The 27536-nt window shown below is 45.7% G+C and overlaps 2 protein-coding genes across 2 annotated transcripts in view; both read right to left on the reverse strand.

Annotated features, from left to right (window-relative positions):
* Positions 1-2439, reverse strand: part of hps1 (HPS1 biogenesis of lysosomal organelles complex 3 subunit 1) — a 58348-nt gene extending 55909 nt beyond the window's left edge. The window contains exon 1 of the mRNA XM_059947105.1: positions 1927-2439. Coding sequence (XP_059803088.1) covers positions 1927-2040 — 114 coding nt within the window. The 5' untranslated portion in view covers positions 2041-2439. The remainder of the gene's footprint in view (positions 1-1926) is intronic.
* Positions 2440-11260: 8821 nt separating this feature from the next.
* LOC132379357 (phosphoglycerate mutase 1) lies at positions 11261-22206 on the reverse strand. Its single transcript, XM_059947106.1, has 3 exons — positions 21666-22206; positions 17804-17984; positions 11261-13866 (listed from the first exon to the last, which is right to left on the reverse strand). The coding sequence occupies exons 1-3, from the start codon at positions 22077-22079 to the stop codon at positions 13697-13699; spliced, it is 765 nt and encodes a 254-aa protein (XP_059803089.1). The 5' UTR covers positions 22080-22206; the 3' UTR covers positions 11261-13696.
* Between the last annotated feature and the right edge of the window lie 5330 nt (positions 22207-27536).

A 27536-nucleotide genomic window follows, 5' to 3' on the forward strand; every position in this document is an offset into this window, starting at 1 on the left:
GGTTGGATGGTGGGGTGGGGGGGGTTGGATGGTGGGGTGGGGGGGGGTTGGATGGTGGGGTGGGGGGGGGGTTGGATGGTGGGGTGGGGGTGGTTGGATGGTGGGGTGGGGGTGGTTGGATGGTGGGGTGGGGGGGGTTGGATGGTGGGGTGGGGGGGGTTGGATGGTGGGGTGGGGGGGTGGGGGGGGTTGGATGGTGGGGTGGGGGGGGGTTGGATGGTGGGGTGGGGGGGGGGTTGGATGGTGGATGCTGCTTTCTTGTTGCAGCATCACGCCAGAAAGGATGGCAACTTTGCCAGTGCAGAGCTAGATTCTGCACTGAAATCTCCGTTAATTTCTGATCACCTACCAGATATCGACGCACCATAGACCTCGGTGAACAATGGCCTGCTATGCACCTGACTGTAAGAAGCACAACTCAGCACATCATAGGAAGCAGCCTCCCCGCCAGGGGCTCTGGTCCCACCGCCTCCGTAACACCCTTCCGGACATTCTCTCTTCCTAAGATCAATCCCACAGGTTCAAAAACAGTTAAGATGTTACTTCCCCTCTCCGACTTCCATACTGGTATGATTACTCCTTCGATTATAGAACAACATAGCATAGTACAAGCCCTTCAGCCCTCAATTTTGCACCGACCTTGTAACCTACCCTCAATCAATCTAACCCTTCCCTCCTTCACAGGCCATCATTTTTCTATCATCCATGTGTCTACCTAACAGCCTCTAATGTATCTGCCTCTAGCACCACACACTCATTATTCTACGTAAAAAAACTACCTCTAACAACCCCCTACCATACTTTCTACAAACCACCTTAAAATTATGCCCCTGTGTGTTAGCCACTTCCACCCTGGGAAAATGTCTCTGGTTAGCTATGCCTCCCATCTTCTACACCTCAATCAAGTCACTTTTCGTTCTCAACACTCCAAGGAGACAAGCCCTAACTCGCTCAACACACCCTCATAAAGACACACACTCTACTCCAGGCAGCATTCTGGTAAATCTCCCCTGTGCCCTCTCTAAAGTGAGTACATCGTTCCCCCAATGAGGCGATCAGAACTGAATATGACATTCCAAGTGTGGCCTAAGCAGAGTTCCAGCAAGTTTAGTTAAAATACTTCCCAGAAGAAAGGTTCGAAATAGCTTTCTAAAGCAGCAATTGCTTCTAAACACAGAGAAATAAAAAAATCACATACAGTGTAAGGGAAACAACAAAGGTCGCTCGAGCATCAGACCTACTGAGCAAACAAGAACCTCAATCGTGGCCAAATTCCTGCCTCGAGGGCAAAGCTGGCCTTCTCATTACCAAGTGGCCTTTTTTGAAATGGAAAGTCAAACACTCACAGCATTGCCTAAAGAGGAGGCAACTGGAAAAGCCACTGGTGGTGCAGGGTGGTGGTGGGGGAGGGGGGGGGGGAAAGAGAACAGGTACTCAAGAAAATATTGAAGGAGGCCTTTCAGCCCCTCGAAACATTCAGTCATGCGGGATAGTCCCATAACTCCATCTACTGAACAAAAGAGAAACAGCAGCAAAGCATCCTGATGCAAGGTCTTGACCTCAAAATGTCAACCATCCTTTACCTCCACAGATGATGCTTGACCCATTCAGTTCCTCAAAGAATGGTTTTTGATTCACCTACCCATTTTTTTTTTGAATTAAGAATGATCAAAACAAAGGCACGCTGGATGTAACAGTCTCCTCCACCCAACCCTGATCAGTGAGGTGACTCAACACTACTTTATAAAACCACCTCTCACGCCACCTGGGGGGCAACACACACAAGTTTGGTCTTCAATGGGAAAATTCATTTTCCTGGCTTGCCTGATCAGAAGCGCTCCAAGTTCACATGTGAAGAAAAAGCACACTCTAGTGTAATGACATTCCATTCAAATTATCCACAGACAATGGTAATCTTCATTTTACCTCTCCATGTTGTCCCATGCTTTGAAATCGCTGTCTCAGTTTTGCTTCAAACTCCTCGTCCGTCCAGTAAAAGAGGACCTGGGCACTCTCACCAGCAATCAGGAGACACTTCATCTCTGCAGCTTTCAATATCCCCTCCTGATATCAGACTCCGCTCCCCAATTGCCCAATCATCCGAATGGAACTGTCCAGTTAACCTCCTGACCACAGTAACTTCCCCAGAACTGAATATACCCAAGAACCAATTACACAGTATTCAGATGGATCCCTAACATCCAGAGACTCCAGCCTTCCAGAACGAATTACACAACCCGAAACACCCTAATGCTAATTTACCCTGGGGGTCCCCGACTGACCTGTCTGGAGCTCAGGACCCCTACTGCCCTACACCCACCCCCCTCCAGCTTTCAAACCAGAAACTGTCGGTTCCCTGAGAGACACATGTCCGAAGGGAACGTGTCCACTCACAGTCGCACTCCAGCCCTGAGCTCCCGAGAGCAGACCCCTCTCCCCGCGTTCCCGAGCGCGCACAGACCTCTTTCTCCGCGCGTCCCCGAGCGCGCACAGACCCCTCTCCCCGCGTCCCCGAGCGCGCACAGACCCCTCTCCCCGCGTGCGCACAGACCCCTCTCCCCGCGTTCCCGAGCGCGCACAGACCTCTTTCTCCGCGCGTCCCCGAGCGCGCACAGACCCCTCTCCCCGCGTCCCCGAGCGCCCACAGACCCTTTTCCTCACGCCCCCCGAGCGCGCACAGATCCTTCCCCCCCCGCGCACCCTCTCGTCACGTCCAAGTTATGGGGCAACTTTCAGAACTAAACGAAACTCCGCTCGAGCTGCCAACTTCGTGTCCCTGCTTTGTCCAATCAACTACGCTCGACTGTCTCGCCTCCTCCAATCAACTTGTGCTCGTCTCTTCTGCCTCCTCCAATCAACTGCACCCGACTTCCCTTCCAGCGTTGTGTTCGTACCGGACGTCCCTGCCTTTTCCAATCAACTACGCCTGGTTCATAACTTTGCCCGATCAACCTCGTGTGACTGCCTCTCCTTGTCAAATCAACGTCGCAACTTCACTATCTCCTCCTATCAACAGTGCCTGGCTTTTCCAATCAACTGCATAAAAATTCTGCCAACGTTTCTAACAGCCGCTGCTTCATCAGCCTCATCCAATCGAAACTACCTTAGTTTACAGCTATACCTAATTGGCTTTGGGGGAGCCGATATGTTCGTCCAATCGTAACACGTATTTTCATTTAACCAGCCAATCACTTCCACCGTTTTTTTATTGACGAGAGCTGAATTGTCAATGGACTACAATCGGAATACTGCAGATATGTATCAGAGAGAAAGTTGTCATATTGGGATGTACTTGATTAATATGTGAAACTACATTTCCTGATCACTTGGTTTTGGAGGATATCCAGTCGACTGATCCGTGCTTTCTACTCAACGCAATCGTTAAGGGATCAATTCCCAGATCGTTGAGACATCATAAAAGGAAAGCTGTTCGCTAGTGGACTAATGAACGTAAAAGAGCTGTGAAGGAGCGGAATAAAGTTTTTAGTAACATTAGTAAATCACAAACACCAAAACATCTGCAGATGCTGGAAGTCCAAAACAACACACACAAAATGCTGGAGGAACTCAGCAGGTCAGCCAGCACCTATGGAAAAGAGTAAACAGTTGACGTTCAGGCCGAGACACTTCTACCTCTCCAGTCCTTTACCTTTCCTACCCACCCGGCTTCACCTATCACCTTCTAGCCACCCTCCTTCCCCTCTCCTTACCTTTTTTTTTATTCTGGCGTCTTCCCCCTTCCTTTCTAGTCCTGAAGAAGAGCTTCGGCTGCAACGAGGCCCGTTTTATTCGTTTCCATAGATGCTGCCTGGCCTGCTGAGTTCCTCCAGTACTTTATGTGTGGTGCTTTGGATTTCCAGCATCTGTGGAATTTCTCGTGTTCGTGTTATAATATGTTTACACAGTTATTGGGTTTGTTGGTTTTGAAATTCTTTAATACAATATAGATTGAAGGGCAACTTCCTGCTTCTGGAAATTAGTGATTATTATCCCTAAATTGAAACCTGGTAAAGATCGATCAGATCTTTCGAGTTACTGACCTATTTTGTTAACTTCACATGTGTATAAGATAATGGAATGAGTGGCTTTAGCAAGGCTTTTTTTACTTTGTGGGAAGTAGTGGAAAATTAACTGTATACCAATCTGGATTTTGTAAAGGGAGAAAAACCATGGACTTGGTGTAAGTTTGGGAAGGCCCAAGTTAGTAAAGAATCAATGTTAGCAATTTTCTTTGATTTAGAGAAAACTTATGATATGTTACAGACTCAAGGCTTGCTGCTTCAACTGGAAAAGATGGGAATAGGTGGTAGAATGTTGAATTAGATTCAAAATTTTTTGTGATATGGAGATACAAGATAGGGAGGGAACAACATTCTCTAATAGAAACATAGAAAAAAAATCTACAGCACAATACAGGCCCTTCGGCCCACAAAGCTGTGCTGAACATGTTCTTACCTGAGAAATTACCTCGGGTTACCGTTAGGCTCCATGTACCTATCCAGGAGTCTCTTAAAAGGCCCTATTGTTTCCGCCTCCACCACTGCCACTGGCAGTCCATTCCACGCACTCTATCTGAGATAGAGAATGGGACTCCACAGCGGAGTGTGTGTCGCCCACTCCTTTTTAATATTATGATTAATTATATTTCTTTAAATGTTGGCTCAGGCACTTCCACATTGTTTTATGATGTTGATAGTGAGTGTGGAAGAGAGGCAGGAATACAAACTATATAGTTAGGAAAATGCAGGCAGCTGTTAATGAAGTAGAGGAATGGGGACGCGGGTGGGGGCTTAAAATACCTGTTGCAAAGACTCAGGTGATTTGTTTTTCTAAAAGGATCAATACATTCACAAATGATCTCAAGATATATGGTAAGTTTCTTAAACAAGATTCAGTGGCAAAGTTTCTCGGGATGTGGGTGGATGCAGGGCTAACATGGAAAGTGCATATGAATAAAATCTTAGAGACGTGTGAAAAAGCCCTGAATCTGTTCAGGTGCTTAGCTGGGTGTGATTGGAGTTTGAGTTGGAAACAAATATATATTGCTTTAATCAGATCTATCTTTGATTGTGGATGTGCTGCTTATGGGTCGGCCTCGCCAATGGTCTTTAAACCACTATATAAAGTTTAAGCTCAATCATTGAGATTATGTTTTGGTGCTATTAAATCATCCCCAATTTCAACATTACTGGTAGAAATGGGAGAAGTACAGGTTATGGTGAGTAATGGGTTAACTTACAGTAAGAGGACATGAAGTTGGTCATCCAATATTATCAACATCAGTAGATGTTGGAAGCACTGTATTGGTAAGCTCTTCAGTGTTGAGTGGGTGGGACTTGCTTGCATCAAACACCAGGTGCTCTCTTCAGTTACCTGATGAGGTAACCGTAGCCTTTGGCCAGGAGTAAATGTCATCAGGTGGTGCCCAACCTTCACCCTGTAACCACTAAACTCTCCAGCTGGCAGGTCAGCAGTGGTGGCCAAGTCACTGCCCGTCTGCTCCTGACTTCCAGCTCAACACCTCGCGCCTGCTCCATATCCAGCAAGAGGTTCTTTCTGCTTCTTCCCCCACCCCCTGCGAGTGCTTGCTTCTTGCTCGTTTCATCAAGGCCCAGCACAGACAGCGACCTCCATGCTGACCCTGTATCCACAGGGAATAGCCGCGTCTGCCACCCTCTGTCCCTGCACTCCTGGACTAAGGACTGGTCCTTCGGGACCTTCCTCTCGCGAGCCTCCTCCCATGGTACCGTGAGCTCCACCAGGATGGTTTTCTTATCTTCGGTGGGCCACAGTACAGCATCTGGTTGAAGTCTGGTTTGCACCATCTCCAGGAACTGCAGCTTCATCAACCCTCATCTCCCATAGTTTGGAGTTCGGTGCAGATGGGATTTAGGCCTTTTTGATATGACTGGTGCAGCCTTCTCCTTGATGAAAATGACAGCCTGTTACGTATTCAGGCAACAATAAATATATGAGTTCGACAAGGGTTTCTTATAACAAACAACACGTTTATTAAACACAGAAAACAAACCCCCCAAAAGTAAACAAACACTACCGTAACCGGAAACAGCTGCTGAGCGGCTGTTCAAACAGTTCGTAAAGTGATATTCCAAAACAGTTCTTAAAGTGATATTCCAAAACAGTTCTTAAAGTGATATTCCAAAACAGTTCTTAAAGTGATATTGCCAAAAGTTCGATATGCTCACAGTCCATTTAAAAGGAGAGACTTTACAGGACGATTTAAGTTCTCTTTCACGTCGCTTGCTTCGATTCCCGACGTCGAAATTCCCACGAAGAATTTACGAAACAGAACGGCTTAAAGGCACTGACCTTTCCTTCTCCACTACCTTCAATCCTTTCTAGGTAAACCTAGGGATTAACACGAAGATAGTCAACGAAATCCTTCCAAATAAGGATCAAACAAAGGTCGCCCCCGTTTCACCGTAGAAAGCGATTCTCCTCGATCTTTAACTTCCAACCTTGAATCTTCACTCTCCTTTAATTCTCAAACTAACAGAATCATAAAGAACCTGTTGGCATTAACCTTTTAAACTTTAGGCATTAAATAAAAACTTCATCCTTCAACTAAACTGCGTCATCACTTCAAACACGCAGTGGCATGAAGTCAACTTGGCAAATCCAGCCACGAACTGCCCCTCCTCACAGGGTGGGGTCTACCTTTTATAACCTGTAAAAAAAACCCGTCACATGATCTCTACTGGCGGGAAAATGACATCATTCCACCATCACAAGACCATCACCTCAAGTCCAGTACAGCTTCAACCCCAGTCACATGACAAGGGCTCCACTGTCATGTGTCACGAGTACGTAACACAGCCCTGTGCCAGCTGGTCTTTTTTTACAGCTCTCCCACTCCAGTGTGTCAGCAAGGGACAGCAGGACCTATACCATCCTTGTGTTAAAGCCTTTTTGTATCCTGACAGTATGTGTGCCAGTGAACCCCGCTGACCACATAGCTTGCAGTTGGGGTCCTCTCTCGGCCCACATGTGTGCAGACATGATGGTGTAGGGAGAGTTTCACACACGGATCACAGGGAGAAAGAAATGCGGAAGGGCTCCAGTCTCCAAAGCTCTGCCCAAGTGATCTTGCACTTGGGAAGATCCCATTTTGTCCAGGTGCTCTGTTACCCCAACTCCACTGCCTTTGATACCTGTCTTTCGGTTCTCACTGTTCCATATCTCTGCTCGGATCATGTCACACCCATACCTTGCACTTGCACTCCCCCATCGTTGGAAGTGAGCTGAGCCGAGACCTTGCTCTCCCAGGCACGGGTTGCCGATGATGCCCCTGAATTGCAGGGAGCTCACTGCTTGGTCTATAGCCGAGTTGGTGGCCCACTTTTCGCCCAAACTTGTTGTGACACCTACTTGATTCATTAGCTGGTCATCGGAGCCCCTCAGTGTTAACACAACTCTACATTTTGCCACCTTGAACTCCACCACTACCGATGACAACAGCAGCTGTAGCAAGCCTGATCTTATGTAGAGCCCTACTGAAGAAAAACATGGAGGTATCCCTAACCATCTCCGCAGGAGCTTGCTAACTTTCCTCTCCATGCCTTCTTCAGTGTTCATGGGGAACTCATATACTGTGAAAACCCAGAGCAGCCTTCCAATATCAGTACAGTGTTGGAAGCACTGTATTCATAAGATTTTCTTACTATCTTTCCTTTCGGTTAGACTTGACGAAGGGTCTTGGCCCGAAACGTCGACAGCGCTTCTCCCTATAGATGCTGCCTAGCCTGCTGTGTTCTACTAGCATTTTGTGTGTGAATTTCCAGCATCTGCAGATTTCCTCATTTTTGGTATTCATAAGGTCTTCAGTTTTGGGTGGGTGGGAAATGAATGGGCACAAATTTTTCAGTGTTTAATGTGGATTATGGTCCCAGAGTACCCCTTTCTGCCACTCCTTCATAGTTTTGTGGTCAATTTAGGACTTCAGGAAAGATCAAGGTCAAGAGTGATGTCACCACTCTTTACGGTGCCAACAGCGTTTGCCCACAATGCTGAACGCAATGACAACGCAAAACAACACAAGCAGCAGCAGCAACAACAAGAGAACAAAGCAAGTCCTCATCCCACCCTACCATCCCTCTCACACTCAGGTCTCCAACCCTCTAAACCTCCAGTCCTTGGCCTCGACTCTCAAACGCACAGATATCGGACCTCCAACCTCGATCCTCTGCCCTGGACTCGCCCTCTGCCTCCAGAGCGGAGGTCGTACAAGAGAAAAGCAATACCAGAACGGAGAATAGAGTGATACAGTTAGGTTGAAGGACAGTTATTATTTTGTTGTAACAAAAACAAGTTGCTCATTGTATTCTCTGCCTAAGGATTCTTTGGTATTGAGGAGTAGTAAGATCTGAGTTCATGATCTAAAGGGGTTTTTCTTTGAGGCTAAGTGTTGGATTTAGAGGCCTTAAAGGTCCCTGTGAAGGCAAATGTCTGGGTTGTTTTTTTTAGTTATTTCTCTGTAAGTTGTTGCATCTAAGGAGAGCAATAATTGAAGAGACAGGTAAAAGCTGAACTGGAGATGTCTTTAAGGTTCTGGAGATTACGCTAATCACTTCGGATTTTCATACTGAGGGGTTTTGGTGTGATCACGAGGCCCATGAGTGAGTACAATCTTCTGCTGTTGTGGAGCATCACAGTGGCATAGCAGTTGCACAATGCTATTAATGTCCGGGGTTCAATTCTGGTACAGTCAGTAAGGAGTTTACACATTCTCCCTACCACCGTGTGGCTTCCCCCCAGATTCCAAAGACGTCATAGGTTAGTAGGTTAATTTGTCACACAGGTGTAATCGGGCGGCACAGGCCTGTTACTGCACTGTAAGTCTCTAGAAATCTTCCAGGTCAGGGAGCAGGACTGAGGCAGACCACCACGTCTGTCTCACACCTCTGCATTTGGCACTCTTTTCACACTACTTATTTTTTATACTTATTTTTGTAACATACTAATTTTTTTATGTAGTGCACTATGCTCCTACCACAAAATAACAAACATCATGACATGTCAATGATAATAACCCTGATTTTGTTTCTGCTATAACAGAAGTGTGAGGAACAGTGTCTTTACATCTGAACTCAACACCAGCGAGCGTCTGGATAATACTCATTCATGTCTGTTGTTTCTGAGCTGAATTTAAGGAAGTAGTCGGTGTTAAGGAAGTATTTGGAGAGCAAAGGTCACTTTGAAGTAGTGACTCAAAAGTGCTACCAGGTATTGTGAGTAAACTGTGGGAGGGAACAAATTGAACTTATCTGTGCCATTAGCTCACTAAAGTGATGATAAATCCTCCTGGCAATTATACACTAGGCATAAGGACAAATACTGAGGACTTTAGTAAAGCATTAGCCAATCTCAGGAAACCAAGTCCCGTGTCTTCTAGAGGTAATGACTCATCATAAAATTGCACAAAGCAGAATACAGTATCTGCTCGGCCACGTGTTAACTTTTTCCAATTAAATCTTCCTTTTCCTTAGCACCCAGCGCCTGTAAATTTCTCCTTTCTTAATTAAGTCCATTTTCCCTCCACTGTATATTCAACTAGTACATTCCAAAGTTCAAAGTAAATTTATTATCAAACTATGTATCTGTCACCAAATACTATCCTGAGATCCATTTTCTTGCCGGCATTCACAGCAGGACGATGTATACCGTACTTCGAAGTGGAAGACTAAACACAAAGACGGACAAACAACCAATGTGTAAAAGAAGGCAAACTAAACAAATAATAAGAATAAATAACTGAATAATTCTGAGAACATGAGTTGTAGAGTCCTTGAACATGAGTCCATGGGTTGAGGAATAAATTCAGAGTAGCGGTGAGTGGAGTTACCCACACTGTTTAGGTGCCTGACGTTGAAGGGCAATGACTGTTCCTGAACTCGGGCTGGGTGACCCAAGGTTCCTATACTTCCTGCCCAAGGGCAGCAGCGAGAAGAGAGCACGGCCTGCTCGGTGGAGGGTCCTTGATGATGGAGGCTGCTTCTTGTGGCAGTGCTCCTTGTAGATGCACTCAACGACGGGGAGCGCTTTGCCTGTGATGAACTGGCATGTCCCAGATAATGGTGCAGCAGATCCAGTATCTGTGTCTCCAAGTCAAAATCGAAAGAGGCTGAAGGCCAAAGAAGATGGTCTGTCTTGGGGCGAGAGGGATTGCATACATGCACGGGTGGGAAGTTCTTGATTGGCTATTGTTTTGTGTTCTGCTGAACCCGGTGGAAATACTATGTTGGCATTGGAATGTGTGGTGGCACTGGTGGGCTGCCCCAGCACACTCCTGGGGGTATTGGTTGTTAACACAAATGACGCTTCCACGGTGTGTTTTGATGTGCGTGTGATAAATAAATCTCAATCTGCAGGAAAGGAATTACTACCTATTACTAGATCTTTGTTTATGAAGCGAAGAGACAGGGAGGGAGAAAAGAGAGTGGAGGTTAAAGTTGACAAGCCCACGGGATAAGTTGTTGAAGAACTGGGGGCAACCTTAAAGAAATCCTTTAAAACCAAACTTACTTTCCATGACCCAGATATGAAATTGGGAGTCCTGTCCGTGTATGGCAGGGAGGGTATGGGGCTTTTTCTGCTGTCATTTTGTGGCTTGCTCTGTTCTCTCAAGTCTGGTGGGACTACCATGTTGACGCCGGAATGTATGGTGACACTTACGGGCTGCCCCCAGCACATCCTTAGGTTATATCGCTCGTTAATGCAAGTGACACTTTTCACTGTATATGTCGATAAATAAACAAAGCTGAGTAAGAACGACAGCTGTGTGGTCCAGTGACCAAAATCAAAATACCATGCTAGAAATTTGAAGCCCAACATAGAATGTCCCTGAGTACCTCGCAGGTCAGTCAGGATCCTTGGAGAGAGAAATTGAATATCTGACTTTTCAACAGATGGAGAAGTTGCTACCATTGGGCTTTATAATGTTTCATACTTTCCCCGCACTGTGGGCATGCTAAATGTGTGCTGACACTCGCCGGCTGCCCCCAGCACATGCTTAGGTTGTGTTGGTTGTTAACACAAATGGTCCAGTCACTGTAGGCTTCAAAGGACACACGAGAACTAAATCTGAACCTTGAATCTAAAATACTACAGATGTTGGAGAGCTGAAATAAAAGGAGGAACTACTCGGCAGGTCGGGCAGCATCTGCGGGGAGCAAAGCAGAACTAATACCTCCAGTCAGAAAGGCACCTTCTGAAGATCAAAATAATGGACAGGCCAACAGTGTTCTCAGAGGCACATTTATTCACCAGTTTGTGTTACAGAAGGTTTTGGAATGCGAAGGTGGACACACGCTGGGCTCCAGCGTGCGTTTGGGACATCATCGATCCCATATTGCAGTGCTCCACAATCACCTTCATGCAGCAAAGGGTTGGGGGAAGATGGTAGAGGTTGCGAGAGAGAAGGGGAAACAATAACAATACTCAGGTATGCTTAATGATGGAAGCAGAGAGGGGAGCAGCACACAAACACACTCAAACCAACAGCACTTTCAACTCTGTGAAACTAACTCCAGGAAACCGCTTCCACTTTGTCTCTAGTGCAGGGCTTCTTACCAAAGCAACGCACACAAAATGCTGGAGGAACTCAGCACATCAGGCAGCATCTCTGGGAAGGAACACACAGTTGACATTTCAGGCCACGACCCTTCATGAAAGGTAACGGCCTGCCACATTCAATGTTCATTCCTCTCCGTAGATGCTGCCTGACCCGCTGAGTCCCTCCAGCATTTTGTGTGTGTTACCCTGCATTTCCAGCATTCCTCAAAATATCTGGTGTTTATACTTCCTACCTGAGTGCTGTGATTGAGGGTTACTTTGTTAACTCCTTGCTACAGATGCAAAGCATGACAATGGGTTTAGGTTTTAAAAGAACCTACTTGTAGAGGTTCTACAAGACCAAGGGAAGTCTCTCAGCCCACAATGTCTATTGATAAACCTTTAATACTGCTTTAGAGCAACACTTTTCGCTGCCCTTGTAATTCATTTGCTCTGTGGCTAATCCCATCGGTGATTGGCTTTTCAACATCTTAGCTAACACCTTAAAAAACTAACACTACCACCTTCCAGTTACCGTGAGGAGCTGAACTGCTACTTAATTAATGAAATAACCCAACTAATGTCTCTTGCATAAACTAGTTTAAGTGAAAGTGTGATTCCCCAATGAGTAAACAGTTGGTTGTCCACATCAATATTTATTGTTCTTTCACTTGACTCTTACTCCCCACTATCATTACACTATCTTGATTCCTTGCACCTCTTCCTAGATCTTTCAACTCCATCAGAACATTTCACACTATATCAAATAATTGACATCTTTCATTTTCCCTCTAAGCATACCTTATGCTAGCAAGTTCCATAGTCTGACTGCTCACTGGGTAAAATAATCTCACTTGAATTCCCTTTTTAGGTTTGTTTATTTTATATAGAGATACAGTGTGGAACAGGCCCTTCCGGCCAACGGGCTGTGCTATCCAGCAACACAGCTATTTAACCCTAACCTAATCACAGGACAATTTACAACGACCCATCAACCGGTGTGTCTTTGGAACGTGGGAGGAGACCGGAATGCCTGGAGGGAACCTCTGAGTTCGTGGGGAGGAATGTACAAACTCCTTACAGGTGACGTCGGAACTGGACACGGAACGTCAACACCCTGACCTGTAATACAGTGTCACGCTACCGTGTTGCGACACGTCGTCAAGGCAGATACAGCTAGGGGTTCATTGGTGACCTTGATGGATGGTCTTGTCAGGATATTGATCCAGGTGTCCCAATGGTTAACATTACCGTGCCAATAACATCTAAATATTCACTTCAATGCAGCTTGAGGTCTGTTCGTTCTTTATGTAAACACTACCTCCTTTTACACCAATGCCAACTTTCAGAATAACTCATAAACGTCTCACCTCTTGGTCTATAATTCTACTGTCTCATCCATGTAGTGACAGTGCCCCTACCCAGGACGTGCCCTCTTCTTGTTGTTACCATTAAGGAACCTGCAGCAACCTGAAGGTTTTAGGAGCAGCTTCTTCCCTTCTATCATCAGATTTCTGAACGGACAATGAACCCATATGCACTACCTCACTTTCCTTGCTTTCTTTTTGCAACTACTTATTTAAATATATATATACTGCGACCACAAAGAACAAGTTTCACATCACATTACAGTGATATTAAACCTGGTTCTGAAAGAAGCTAGATAGTCACACTGTTCTATAATATCAGATGTTCTGTAACCACTTATTATCCTATAAATGGGAAAGGTGATGATTAATCTGTGCCTTCAACTGGAATAAGTGGGTCTCCAAATTCAAAAGAACTACCAATACATCCTTTAAATATATTTCCAACACAGGAACAGTTCTACTGATCAGCCAGGCATGAAGATTGAACAGGTGAATCTGTAAGCTAATAGATAATTCCACAATAAGTCACAATGGACAAAGGAGAAGATGGATAAGAGAGATTAAAAGGAGAGACAAAATACAGAAAGGGATGTCGAGGACCCAATGAGCAGGCTCAGGCAACACAGTGTAAGGTAGGTAATGCAACTGGGAGCTAGGTGCTACCATGGTTCCCAGAACCACTTATATAAATACTTTTTCGAGAAGCTACATTATGGAATTCTTGCGATCCTTCCACGCTCCCTCAGCACCATTCTTCATTTCTTAGCTTTCCCCTGGGCTGCCACGGCAGCCATGGCTGCCTGTACAGTCTCCTCGTCTCCCAGGAACTGCATGGGCTTGACCGGCTTCAGGTTCTTGTCGAGCTCGTACACGATGGGGATCCCCGTTGGGAGGTTCAGCTCCATGATGGCTTCCTCGGACATGCCTACCAATCAAAGAGAAAAAAGGGAAGGAGCAATCAGGAACAGGACTCCAGCTTCTCAGACCTGTTCTACCATTCACCGACAATACAGCTTATCCCAGTTCCACCCACCTGCCCTGGTCTGATAAACCGTTAGACCCTAGCCTGACATGGGAGCATAGCAACCAAAGTCAACCATTTAGCCTCTTGAACCTGTTCCACCATTCAGTCAGACTGTTGTTGTTATAGAGGAGGTGAGGCCTGGGGCAGATCAGTCATGATCTCATTGAATGGTAAGATGTACCTGAGGGGCCGAGGGGCCTACTTGTGTTCCTACTTTCTTGAGCTCTGTAAACATTCTCCCACAAAGATATACAATCCATCAATCTCAGTTTTATTAAATTCCCAAACCTCAGTTTACATAGACAATTACAGCACAGCCCAGATGTTGTGTTAACCTTTTAACCTACTCTAAGAGCACAAGACATAGGGGCGGAGTTAGCCATTCACCCATTGAGTCCACTCCTCCATTTCAACATAACTGATCCCAGATCCCATTCAACCCCACACACCTGCCCACTCACCATACCCTTGATGCCCCAACCAATCAGGAATCTATCAACTTGGGCTTTAAATATACTCACAGATTTGGCCTCCACTGCTGTCTGTGGCAGAGCATTCCACAGATTCACAACTCCCTGGCTAAAGAAATTCCTCCTTACTTCTGTTCTCAATTTTTAGGCTGTGACCTCTAGTTCTGGATGCCCCAACCACAGGAAATATCCTCTCTTCATCCACCTTATCTAATCCTTTTAACACCTGGTGGGTTTCAGTGAGAATCCCATGCATTCTTCTAAATTCCAGTGAGTACAAGCCCAAAGCTCCTCATATGTTAACCCCTTCATTCCTGTGAACCTCCTCTGGACTCTCTCTAACAACAACACATCCTTTCTGAGATAAGGGGCCCAAAACTGTTGACAATAATCCAAGTGTGGCCTGACTAGTGTCTCATAAAGGCTCAGCATTATCTCCTTGTTTTTATATTCTATTCCCCTTGAAATAAATGCCAACATTACCACAGACTTTACCACAGACTCAACCTGTGAATTAACCTTCAGGGAGTCTTGCTTGAGGACTCTCAAATCCCTCTGCACCTCTGATGTTTGAATCTTCTCCCCATTTAGATAACAGTCTGCACTATTGTAGCTTTTACCAAAATGTACATTTCCCAACACTGTATTCCACCTGCCACTTTTTTGCCCATTCTTCCAATTTGTTCTGCTGCAATTGCATTGCTTCCTCAGCACTACCTACCCCTCCACCTATCTTGATATCATCCACAAACTCTGCCACAAAGCCATCAAGTCCACTATCTAAATCAATGTGAAAAGCAGCACTCCCAATACTGACTGCTGAGGAACACCTCTAGTCACTGGCTGCCGACCAGAAACGGCCCCTTTTATTCCCACTCGCAGCCTCCTGCCTGTCAGCCATTCCTCTATCCATGCCAGTATCTTTCCAGTAATGCCACGGGATTTTATCTTGTTAAGAAGCCTTATTGAATGTCTTCCGAAAATCCAGGTAAATGACATCCACTGCCTTTCCTTTGTTACTTCCTTGAAGAATTCTAAAAGATTTGTCAGACAAGGTTTCCCTTTTACAGAAACCATGCTGACTTTGATTTATTTTATCATCAGTCTCCAAGTACCTTGAAACCTCATCCTTACTAATGGACTCCAACTCTTTCCCAGTCACTGAGGTTAGGCTAACTGGCATATAATTTCCTTTCTTTTGCCTTCCTCCCTTCTTAAAGAGTGGAGTGAAATCTGCAGTTTTCCAGTCCTCCAGGACCATGCCAGAATGAAGTGAGTCTTGAAAGATCATGACCAATGCATCTGTTATCTCTTCAGCAACCTCTCTTGGGACTCTGAGATGTAGTCCATCTGGTGCAGGTGACATTCACCTTAAGACCTTTCAGTTTCCCCAGCAATCTAACCCTTCTCTCCTCCACTGCCCTCCATTCTTCTGTCATCCATGTGCCCATGTAAGAATCCCTTAATCACCCTAATGTATCAGCCTCTACCACTACTCAACCTATCCTCCTTAGGCATGCTCTCTAATCCAGGCAGCATCCTGGTAAATGCTCTCTGCATCCTCTCTATAGCTTCCACATCCATCCTACTACGAGGTGGCCAGAACGAAAGACTATTTCATTTAATTAGTATAGATGAGATGGGCCAAAGGGCCCGTTTCTGTGCTGTATAACTAAAGCATCCAGACTTTCAGAGTTCTTTGTTGTACACAGAATTGTTCCTGACATCACTGCTGATTTTAAGTTTTTGCCATCTTGCCCTGAGGCAATTGACTGTCTGAAGAGGGACTGGTTCAGTCATTTCACAACACCTCAATTAATCTTCCTGACTCAAGGCATCAGCTAATTCTGTCAGCCTCAGTTAATCTCACCTTCCTCCAAGGTCAGTATGCCCTTGCAGTGATCCAACACCCATACTCATTCTACATGTGATCTAAATAAGGTTTTAATAATGGAAGATAATTTCCTCCATTTAAATTCCAAGTCTCTTAGCCTTTTAAATTCTTTTGTGTACTTATCCATAAAATATCCTAACAAATTAAGGCAGTTAGCACAATGCTTTATAGTGCTAGCTGTAAGATCAGTGTTCGATTGCCACCGCTGTCTGTAAGGAGTTTGTACGATCCCCCTGTGACCCGGGTTTCCTCCCACTTTCCAAATACATACTGTTAGTGTTAGTGAGTGGCAGGCATGTTGTGTTGGTGTCAGAAGCATGTCAACACTTGCACAATCCTCGCTGATTTGACTTGACACAGAGGAGACATTTCACTCGATGTTTTAACGTACATGTGACAAAGAAAGCTCATTTTCATCTTTTCTGAATGTTGACTCTTCCAGGATTTCTAACAAATCTATAATAACCAGGACAATCCAACCTTTTCCTCAGAAAACAATAGTACTTCCCTCCACATCAACTAGAAATATTAACTTCACATTATATTGTAGTAAATTCTACTTCTAACTCAATTTGATTGGGCTCCAATCAGGAACCACTCAGGCTCCCAATCCATGTGAAGCTGGTCTCAGATTAGATTAATTACCTTTATTTGTCACATGGACATTGAAACACCAGTGACAGGCACCATTTGCACAAACTGTCAATGTTTCAGCCGAGTCCTAATGAAGGGTCCTGGCCCTGAAACAGCAACTGCTAATTTGTTTTTCCTTAAGGAAGTTTGTTCTCTCACAAAAACATTATACAAGATTAAGCTATCGTAGCTATTTACAATTTTAAAGTAAAACGTGATGATTATTATCCAATATGCACTCGAACCCCATTCTTCCCAGAAATCCCCCACTATGCCCATGGAGACTATGCAACTCCTTCTTCACGGATACCCAGGGATGGATGTAAGCCCAGAGAAGAGGCAGGCTGTTGGCCCGGCCAGGCCCTCGATTGCCCCCCGCCTGGACCCTGAACGGACATCTTGGCTCGGCCCAGGAGCAGGCTGACCAGGAGATCTCCCTAGCAACCCAGCTCCCTCTGCAGCAGGTTGCCACAGATCAGGAGCACTGGGGCTGAAGTACAGCTAGAAATCAAGGAGCAGCCCCCTCAGATGTTCAAATAGAGGGTGCGACCTCTCACACTCTATGCCGACTCCTGCCAGTCTCAGAACAAGCAGGCGGCTGGGGAGTCAGTGGGCCAGCTCAAGAATCTGCCGTATAGCATTGCTCGATTCCTCTCCATAGAGGCTCCTTGACTTATTAATCGTCAAGTGAACAGGTTAAGGAAATTACTTGCATTTTAACGGCAGGTGTCACCATCGAAGTGTTTTATGAACCACCCTCCCCGTCCCGACAGGCCTGCTGAACATAAGCTCAAGAGGCGACAGTCGGTCGCTGTGCTGGACCACACCAGGACCGGCTTACCTTCCAGATGTTTGACGATCCCCCTCAAGCTGTTGCCGTGAGCTGCAATGAGTACCCGCTTCCCCTCTTTGATCTGCGGTACAATCTCCTCCTCCCAGAAGGGCAGAGCACGGGCAATGGTATCCTTCAAGCTCTCACAGGAGGGCAGCTGGTCCTCTGACAGGTCACTATATCGACGGTCCTAGGGGAAACAGGCGCAACTTGACACATCTGACAAAACCGGTTAGACAAAGAAGAGTCGGTGGGTGTCAATTACTTGGACTTTCAGAAAGGCTTTTGACAAGGTGCCATAGACAAGGCTGCTAAACAGGACCCCATAAACACAAGAGATTCTGCAGTTACTGGAACGACATAGCACCACACATAAAGTGCTGGAGGAACTCAGCAGGTCAGGCAGCAGCCGTGGAGAGGAATGAACAGTCAACCTTTCAGGGCGAGATCCTTCATCAGGACCGATGAGGCTGTTCCGTGATTGCACTGTAACACCCTGGGGCAGGTCTCACTGCTAGCGTAATGGTCTTTCTGTAGAAGCAGTGTGTTTGGCTTATGGTTAGAGATAAAGGGTGCTTTGCAACGTGAGCCGTCCATAGAGGGGAGTGTGCTTTTGTGTTGTATGCCTGACCCCGGTGTGAGCTGGGGTCTTCTGTTTGGCAGGAAATGAAGAGAGAAGATGCTGAAGAGAATCGGTCGTAGGGTTTGACCCGGTCAGGGACCGTGATTTGATGGAGCAAGGCGCCAGGGTCTACTGAGGATCGGAGAATATGACTCTTGTGAGAGTTGAGCTCCAAGTTGTGCATATTTGAATGTTTAATTATAATGGGCCCTTTTTGTTTTTTTTTTCTTTATTTTGCTTACTAACCCTTTAGTTAAGACTCATACGCTCCTTAAATTGTATGCAGTGTGCTGTCTGTTATTTCTTGACACTGAGTTGTAACAGGGTTGCAAATTATACAGCATCACACAAACTGGGTTTGGGGTGAGAGAGCCGCCTCACTCTCACGGGTTTGGCGGGACCAGAGTGTATATTCCCTAGACGAACGCAGCCAAGGAAACCAGGTGGTCTCATTATCATGGCTAATCCATTTCCCTTGCACCCCCAGTCTCCTGCCTTCTCCTCATAACCCTTCATGCCCTGACTCATCAAGAACCCATCAGCCTCTGCCTTAAATATACCCAATGACTTGCCCTCCACAGCCACCTGTGGCAACAGACTCCACAGGCTCACTGCCCTCTGGCTAAAGAAATCTCTCCTCTCCTCCATTCCGAGGCTGCTCCTTCCTCCAAACATCCTCTCCAGATTCACTCTGTCGAGGCCTTTCAACATCTGAAATGCTTCAAAGAGATGCTCTCTCCTTCTGCATTCCAGTGAACACGGGCCCTGAGCCATCAATCAGTAACCCTTTCATTCCCAGAAACATTCTGGTGAACGGCTCCAGCACTCCTCCAGTGTCAGCACATCCAGAAGAGTAAAGGTGTGGACTATTTTCCAAACAGGGGTGCAAAAGAACTTGGAAGTCCTTGTTCAGGATTTCCTTCGGGTTAACTTTCAGGTAGTAATCAAGTGCAAAGCGAGCATTCAGTTTGAGAGGACTAGAATATAAAGGCAGGGATGTAATGCTGAGGCCTCATAAGGCATTGGTCACATTGCATTTAGAATATTGTGAATAGTTTTGGATCCTGTATCTGGGGAAGGATCTACTGGCCCTGGGGAGGGTCCAGAGGAGATTTTCAAGAATGGTCCAGGAGTGAAAGGTTTAACACAGGAAGAGCATTGGATGTCTCCAGGTGCTTATTAAGCAAAACAATATTAGCAATCACAAAATATTCACGCAATAAAGGGTCAATAGAGTCAGTAGAATTCAGAAGGATGGGGGGGGGGGGGTTGGGGGAATCTCATTGAAACCTACCAAATACTGAAAGGCCTGGATGGAGTGGACGTGGAAAGGGTGTTTCCAGTAGTGGGAGAGTCTGGTTCCAAAGGCACAGCTTCAGAATAAAGGGATGTCCCTTTAAAACTGGGATAAGGGGATGGTGAATCTGTGGAATTCATTGCAAAAGAGGGCTATGAAGGCCAAGGATTGGGTTTTTTTAAAGACAGAAATTGACAGGTTCTTGACTAGCAAAGGGGTTAAGTGTTAACGAGAGGAGGTGGAGAACCAGGGTGGGAAAAAAATCAGCCATGATTGAATGGTGAAGTAGGCCACATGGGCCTCATTCTGCTCCATCCTCTGTTCTAACTTCAGGCTCACAAGAAATACTGAAGGTTCAGAAAGTACTTGCAAAAACAGGGCTGCATGTTTTTTTTGTTTAGGTCCTGGTCAAGTTGATGAGCTCTGTTTGGAATTGACGTTGGCCTGTGACTGAATTTCCCCATTTCCATTTTGCATGTCCCACTGTAAGCATGAATCTCTCCGAGTCCCAGTCCTTTACACCGTGAATTACGGTTACAGGTTGACAGATTCATCGTTCAGTGAGTTCAGTCACGGCAGAGTAAGTGTAATGAGGCCTCCGGGCCTGCTGGGGGCGCCAGCGAGCAAAGGGCGCTGATGTTACCGGGGCACTTAATTAGTTAATCGCTGTTTTACGACTCGTTAATTGTTTAACCTTGTATTGCGTATTTTGATTGGCTCGGGGATTCTATGTTACTGTTTTATTTCATAGTTTATCGCGGGCTACTATCTTTGAGAGGATTATGTCTGGGCGGTGTCGCTGGGATGTGCCGCCGATGTTTTAGCGGAACTCTTATGAGTAAACCCTGCTCGCCTTCTCTACATTAGGGGCTATCTCTCCTCCACAGATGGGTCCAGCCAATGCCGCTGCACACCATGATAAACTGGACCTTTGGCCCATGCAGTCCGAACTCCTGCCCCGTCCTGTCGACCTACACCTGGACCACATGCTCCTTCTACCCGGCAAACCTTGAATCTTGTAATCAAACCTGCATTCCACCCCTGCTTCCAGAGTTGAACAGGCGAGGGGGGGGGGGGGGGTATGTTTCCGGGAGAGAATGCACTCTCGCCTTGCATTCAAACCACAAATCTCCCCCGACACTGAATTCCAAACCAAACCTTTCCTTTTCTGCACCTCTTGTCTTGTTCACTCCCCCTTAATTCTTTCTACAAGACTTAAAAGCAGAACCAGGCCGTTCGGCTCATCGAGTCTGTTCCACCGTGGCTGATATGTTAATCTTCTCAACCCCATTATCCGGGCTTCTGTGTCACATTTGACCCTTACTAATTACACTTGGCCTCTACAGTGGTCTGTTTGGCAATGAGTTCCACAGATTCACCGCCCTCTGGCTAAATAAATTCCTCTCATCTCAGTTCTAAAGGGTCGTCCTTCTATTATGAAGCTGTGCCCTCTGGTCCTAGACCCTCCCGGTATAGGAGGCATCCACTCCACACTCACTCTATCTCTATAAAATTTAATAGAGATATACCTCCCTCCACCACCCCCCCCATCTCTTCTGAACTCCGGAGAGAACAGACCCAGCGCCATCAAACGCTCTTCAGTCCGGGTGTCATTCTCATGAATTCTCCAAACTGCTCAAAACTCCAAGTGTGGCCCGACCAGCCTCATATACAGTCTCAGCATTACATCCTTGCTTTTAAAACCCTTGATTCTCTGGAAATGAATATTGACAATGCATTAGCTTTCCTTACCGCAGGTCGAGTCGGCATTCTCGACATTTTAGGAACAGCTTCATCCCACCCCCACCCCCACCCCCGCCATCAGATTTCTGAACGGAGAACGAACCCATGAACACAACCTCGCTATTTTTGCCCTTTTTTGTACGAATGTATGTATAATGTATATATAGTATGTATACGTATATATACACATACGCTCTGTGTATAATGACCTTGCTAATGATGGAATAGAAGTCATGATCGGATTCCATTGGAGGAGGGGGGACGTCAAAGGATCGTCTCCAAATCTTCACTTGTTTCTCCCCGTGCTTGGCCGCGGTCTCCGCCTTGTTCAGGCCGGTAAGGCCGCCGTAATGCCTCTCGTTGAGCCGCCAGCTCCTCACCACCGGGAGCCACATCTGGTCGATGCCGTCCAGCACCGCCCACAGAGTGCGGATCGCCCGCTTCAGCACCGAGGTGTAGCAGATGTCGAACTGGTAGCCGGCGTCGCTCAGAGCCCGGGCGCCCCTGGCCGCCTCCTGCGCGCCCGTCTCCGACAGGTCGGCATCGAACCAGCCGCAGAAGCGGTTCTCTTGATTCCAAGTGCTCTCGCCATGCCGGATCAACACCAGCCTGTGAGCCGCCATCTCTCCGCAGAGGATGAAAGAAGATGATCCTCTCTCTTTCCGCTAATCCTGTTTCCCACTCCTCCCCTTTCCTATTTATATCTCGCCGGCAACTTTGCGTTTCCTTAACCCTCCTCCTTGCGTCTACAATATAAACCCAAACCGAGACTGCACGTAGCCGCTCAGGGTGACTTTCAGAACCCCATTTTACAGCACATAGCTGGATTGGACTATATAAGCCGCACAGTCAGTTAATGTCATGTACTCAGTAGCCAGATCGTTAAATACCTCTTAAAGTGTTCGTTGTCTTCTGCTGCTGTTGCCCATCCACAGGGCGTGTTGTGTGTTCAGAGATGCTGTTCTGCAAACTATTGTTTGAGTTACTGTCGCCTTCACTCTCAGCTTGAACCAATCTGGCCGTTCTCTTCCGACCTCTCTCACTAACAAGGCATTTTCGCCCACAGAATTGCCATTCGCTGATTTTGTTGTTTTAGCAACATTCTGTGCAAATTCTAGAGACTTGTGCGTGAAAATCCCAGGAGATCAGCAGTTTTGGAGATACTCAATCCACCCAATCTGGCACCAACAATCATTCCATGGTCAGAGTCAGTGAGGTCACATTTATTCCCCATTCTGTTGCTTGGTCTGAACAACAAGCCACATGATAATGTCTGCAAGATTTTATACATTGAGTTGCTGCCACATGATTGGCTGATTAGATATTTGCATCAACAAGCAGGGTTCAGGTGTATCTAATAAAGAGGGCGTTGCATTATTTGTACAGTACATCAGGCAGGAGATGCAGGAATTATACCAGCTTGGTAGAAGGGGAAAAGTCAAAGGCTATTTTCTAAGCAGGGAGAAAATTCAGAAATCAGAGGTGCAAGGGGACTTGGGAGTCATTGTGCAGGATTCCCTAAAGGTTAACTTGCAACTAGAGTCAGTGGTAAGCAAGGCAAATGTAATGTTAGTAATAATTTCCAGAAGACTAGAATATAAAAGCAAGGATTTATATAAGCTGAAGTCAGACCACACTTGGGAGTATTTGTGAGCCGTTTTGGGACTCCGATCTAAAAAAAGATGTGCTGGTATTGGAGTGGTCTCAGAGGAGGTTCGCAAAAAGGATTCCTGGAATGAAAGGGTTAATGTATGATGCGTGTCTGATGGCTCTGAGCCTGTATTCACTGGAGTTTCGAAAAACAAGGGGTGATTTTCATTGAAACATGGAATATTGAAAGGCCTAGATAGATGGGAGAGGATTTTTCATAGAGGAGTCTAGGACCCGAGGGCACAGTCCCAGAATAGTAGGATGCCCCTTTACGATAGAGATAAGGAGGAATTTCTTCAGCCAGATGGTAGTGAATCTGTGGAAGACAGGGTGTTGTTTGGGATGAGAGACATTTTTGCTTGTGCTCTGTGAAGGCCAATTCCATGTTGCTATGAAGACTACCGCTACTGCTGTGATTAGTGCCCACTAATATGATGAGCCAATGAGCAAGGCTTTGGATCTTCAGCCTCAGCTTTCGGTTTGGAATGCTGTTGTTCCCTTCAATTGTTTGCATGATTTTTTTGTGTCTCCTGTGCATTGGGTGTTGGTCTTGTAATTCATTTTTATTATTTTGAATCGGGCTCTTTTGGGTTTTTGTCTTTATGGTTACCTGTGAGCAAGTAAACATCAAAGTCGTATAATTTGTGCATTATTTATAACAAATGTCCTTGAATTGAATTCATTGCTACAGATGGCTGTGGAGGTAAAGTACTGTTCCCTCTAAGCTGCATGGCTGCACAATAACCCCCTTGCACGTAGCCTTTGTGCTGTGCAGCTGGAATTTTCTTTTATATAATGTTAATATAATTTTCAAATCTATGTTAATGTAACAGTGAAATGCCCTGTAATTAATAATTTATTAATATGATCCATAAATTTTCTATATGTATCTCAACATTCATCTTGAAACATATTAGAGCTTCAACATATTTACTTTGTCAGTGTTTCAAGTTGCAACACCGCTACAAATTGTAACAATAAACACAGAATGGAAGTTGGTAGCGCAGTCTTTCAAAAAGCAGCCAGCCTGCTGAATGCCAACGCCATCTAGTCAAAACAATTTATTTTCGTCATCGTGCCTGCCAGTAGTTTTGACTGCCTGACATTGTTTACTCGCATTGTGAGTTGTGGTTGTGTGTTTGATGTGATTATTACAAAAAAAAAATACTCATGTAAAGTGCCGCACAGTTCTCAGGTCATGAAAAACTTTCCTGCTCAGAGCAATGACTGGTCTATGCAGCTGTTTTTTTTTAAAGAGAATTCTGAGGCCAAGTTATTAGGTACATTTAAAATGGAGGTTGATATGTTCTTGATTAGTGAGGGTGTCAGAGATTACCAAGAGAATGGGGCTGAGAGAGAAAATAAGTGGCGCAGACCCAATGGTCCAAATGGCCCAGCTCTGCTCTTGTGCCTTGTGGTCTAATTGGAAATGGAATTGGTTGAGTAACACACACAAAATGCTGCTTAGATTCCTTGCAACTGCAAAATGTCTTGTGTTGAATTGGTTTAATACTGTGAGATGTACCAAGGTACAATGGAAAAGGTCTTCAATACTGTTCATTCAGGTCCTGGACCCAACGTGTTGGTGCAATTATGAGGAAGACACCAGCAGCTCTATTTAATGAGGAGTTGGGGGTTTGTTATGTCACCAAGACTCTGCAGGTGTACAGTGGAAAGCAACCTGCCTCCCAGTACAGAGGCACCCAGGCACAGGATCGGAAAATCGGCTGAGTGTTGTAATCTGCTTCATCATGGGTTAAACCCTCCTTGCCATCAAGGATACCTACAAAAAAAAACTAATGCCACAAAGAGGCTGCATTTTCGGGTGATGGGTGTCCATCATTAAGAGGATATGTCCTCCACTCTTTAATACCATCAAAGAGGAGGTACAGGAGCCTAATGGCACACAACATTTTATGAGCATTTCCCCCATTCTGCCATCACGTATCTGACTAGTCCATGAACCTATTTTGCTCTCTTTTTGCACCAATTCTTATTATTTTAATTTATTTTGTGCATTGCTCCGTACTACTGCAGCAGAACAACACATTTTACAACATACATCAGTGATAATCAATGTGATTCTGGCGTCTTCACCAGAAGGTCTACAATGATTCTCTTTGCCAGCATCTTCTCAAAGGCAGGAAATGCTGATCAAACCAGCAGCGTTCACACCTGCTGAAAGGATAACGAACACGGCTGGAACCTGCCCGGGACTATTTCCCAGTGCCTTTTCCACTTGACCTGACAGTGAATGGGGCTGACTGCCCAGTGTTAACCAAACATGGGATTGTTCGTGGAAATATTACCATCACCACCGCCCTTTCGTGATGGGATACATACCGATTTATGGTCATGCGGTGTACCTCTCCGATAGCTTGTACGCAGAATTAGAGTGTCGTTCTGAGAGTTGGCCCCGCTCTGACACAGCTGTAGACCACAAGCAACACGCACAAAATGCTGGAGGAACTCAGCAGGCCGGGCAGCATCCATGGAAGTTCATAGACACTGCCTGGCCTGCTGAGTTCATCCAGCGTTTTGTGTGTGTTGCTTGGATTTCCAGCATCTGCAGATTTTCTCGTATTTTTAATATATAATTACAACCTACTAAATTATAATACATAACCGTAAATAATAATTTGCATATTAATCTTAATCTGATTTTGTTAAACATTCTGAATACATTTAAATGTTAATACCTAACTAACACACACACACACGCACACTCAAAAACACATACATATATGTACACTCAAACAGCTAGAGAGAGACACACACACATACACTTGATGGGATATATCCGTGTGAATAATTTCATCTACGTTCTGTTGTATTTGTCGAGTGGGTTTGATCCCTCGCTGGAAATCTGCCTGGGGGAGGAGTCTGAACGTTTGGGCTCTGCTTCTGCAGTGCGGTCGTGCGCGGGGTCAGGTAGGTGTGTGGGATTTACTGTAAACCGGTGCGGAGCAGATGACGGACAAGGGACCGTTCTGGCTACAGCCGCACTCTGAAAATACAGGAGTCTCTGCCTCCTACACAAACCTCCGAAAGCATCTTTATTTTACCGAAACAAATCGGCAAGCACGTAAACTGCATTGTCTACGCAAAAAGAGCCATTTCATCATTTTCATCGTTATGATGCATCACCAACTTTCACCCATTGAGAGCCAAGGGTTTGTTCTAGCGACTCTGCGACCAGGCCGTAATTTCACGTGTATAACACGACCATAAAATAACTCATAGACATGTTCAATCAATCGATTGTATTAATCTTCGGTTAATCTTGTTTGGGATTAAAGGGTGAGGGTGAACAGCTGAAAAAAACTGAGCAAATCGACATAAGAACACATGAAAATAGGAACAAAAAAAGATCCTTCAGGTGCTGGAAATTCAGGGTCACACACACACACACACACACACACACACACACACACACACACACACACAGTGTCCCTCTCCCTCTCCCTCACACCCCCCCCCTTTCCAGTGCAGGTGGCCCGTGTTCAATTCCCGCTGCTGCCTGTAAGGAGTTTGTACGTTCTCCCCGTGACTGTCCCACAGTCCGAAGAAGTACCAGTTGGTAGGTTAATTCGTTATTGCAATTTGGTCTCTGATTGGGCCAGAAATATATCAGGGGATTGCTGGGCTCGAAGGGCCGCAAGGGTCTATTTGGCGCTGTATTCCAGTACATAAAATAAATAGATAACTAAATAAAATGCTGGAGAAGGTCAGCAGATCGAGCAGCACCTATGGAGGGGAATAAATGGTCGCTGTTTCGGGTGGACACCCTTCATCAGAACTCCCTTAAAAACAGGTGCAGCAGTAGGCCACTCAGCCCATCAAGCCTGCTATACCATTTAATATGACCATCAGTTATCCACCCTAGTTCTCAATTCCTCTTCTGACCCAGTTCTCAATTGCCTTCACTTCCATGAGCTTTCAATTAATCCAAACTGCACAAACTTGTAGGGCTAGGAACTACAGAGGTTCGCCACGTTCCAGAGGAGAGCATCCTGCAGACATGAGGTTTAAATGACGACCCCCAAAACGTGTACATACCTTCAGTGGCCACTTTATCAGGTACAGCTTTACACCCGCACATCTAACCAGCCAATCACGGGGCAGCAACCTACTGTATAAAAGCACAGACATGGTCAAGATGTTCAGTTGTTGTTCAGACTAAACGTCAGAGACCTGAGTTCTTTAGGCACAGAGCTCGGAAAGAGTGATGCAACAGACTTTTAACATCGCAAATCAACGAGTTGCTTGTTATGTCTCTCCTCTTGCTGTGAAACAGGGACACCTCTTTTTCCCTCATTAGGGAGGGAGAGAGAGAGAGAGAGAGAGAGAAAGAGAGAGAGAGCCTGTGGTATGTCAGATTATCAGGTGAATGAGTAGTCTTTGGGGTTCTGCAAGTCTGTGTCTTTATT

Source organism: Hypanus sabinus, chromosome 22, assembly GCF_030144855.1.
Source record: "Hypanus sabinus isolate sHypSab1 chromosome 22, sHypSab1.hap1, whole genome shotgun sequence".
NCBI lineage: Eukaryota > Metazoa > Chordata > Chondrichthyes > Myliobatiformes > Dasyatidae > Hypanus > Hypanus sabinus.

What these genes read in the sequence shown, in the direction of transcription:
- LOC132379357 (XM_059947106.1), bottom strand. Translation starts at nt 22,079, where the DNA reads ATGGCGGCTCACAGGCTGGTGTTGATCCGGCATGGCGAGAGCACTTGG. An exon ending in TCTATTCCATCATTAGCAAG is followed by an intron (nt 17,985 to 21,665) that starts GTCATTATACAC and finishes TGTTTCCCCTAG; the next exon opens with GACCGTCGATATAGTGACCT. An exon ending in GATCGTCAAACATCTGGAAG is followed by an intron (nt 13,867 to 17,803) that starts GTAAGCCGGTCC and finishes TTTGATTGGTAG; the next exon opens with GCATGTCCGAGGAAGCCATC.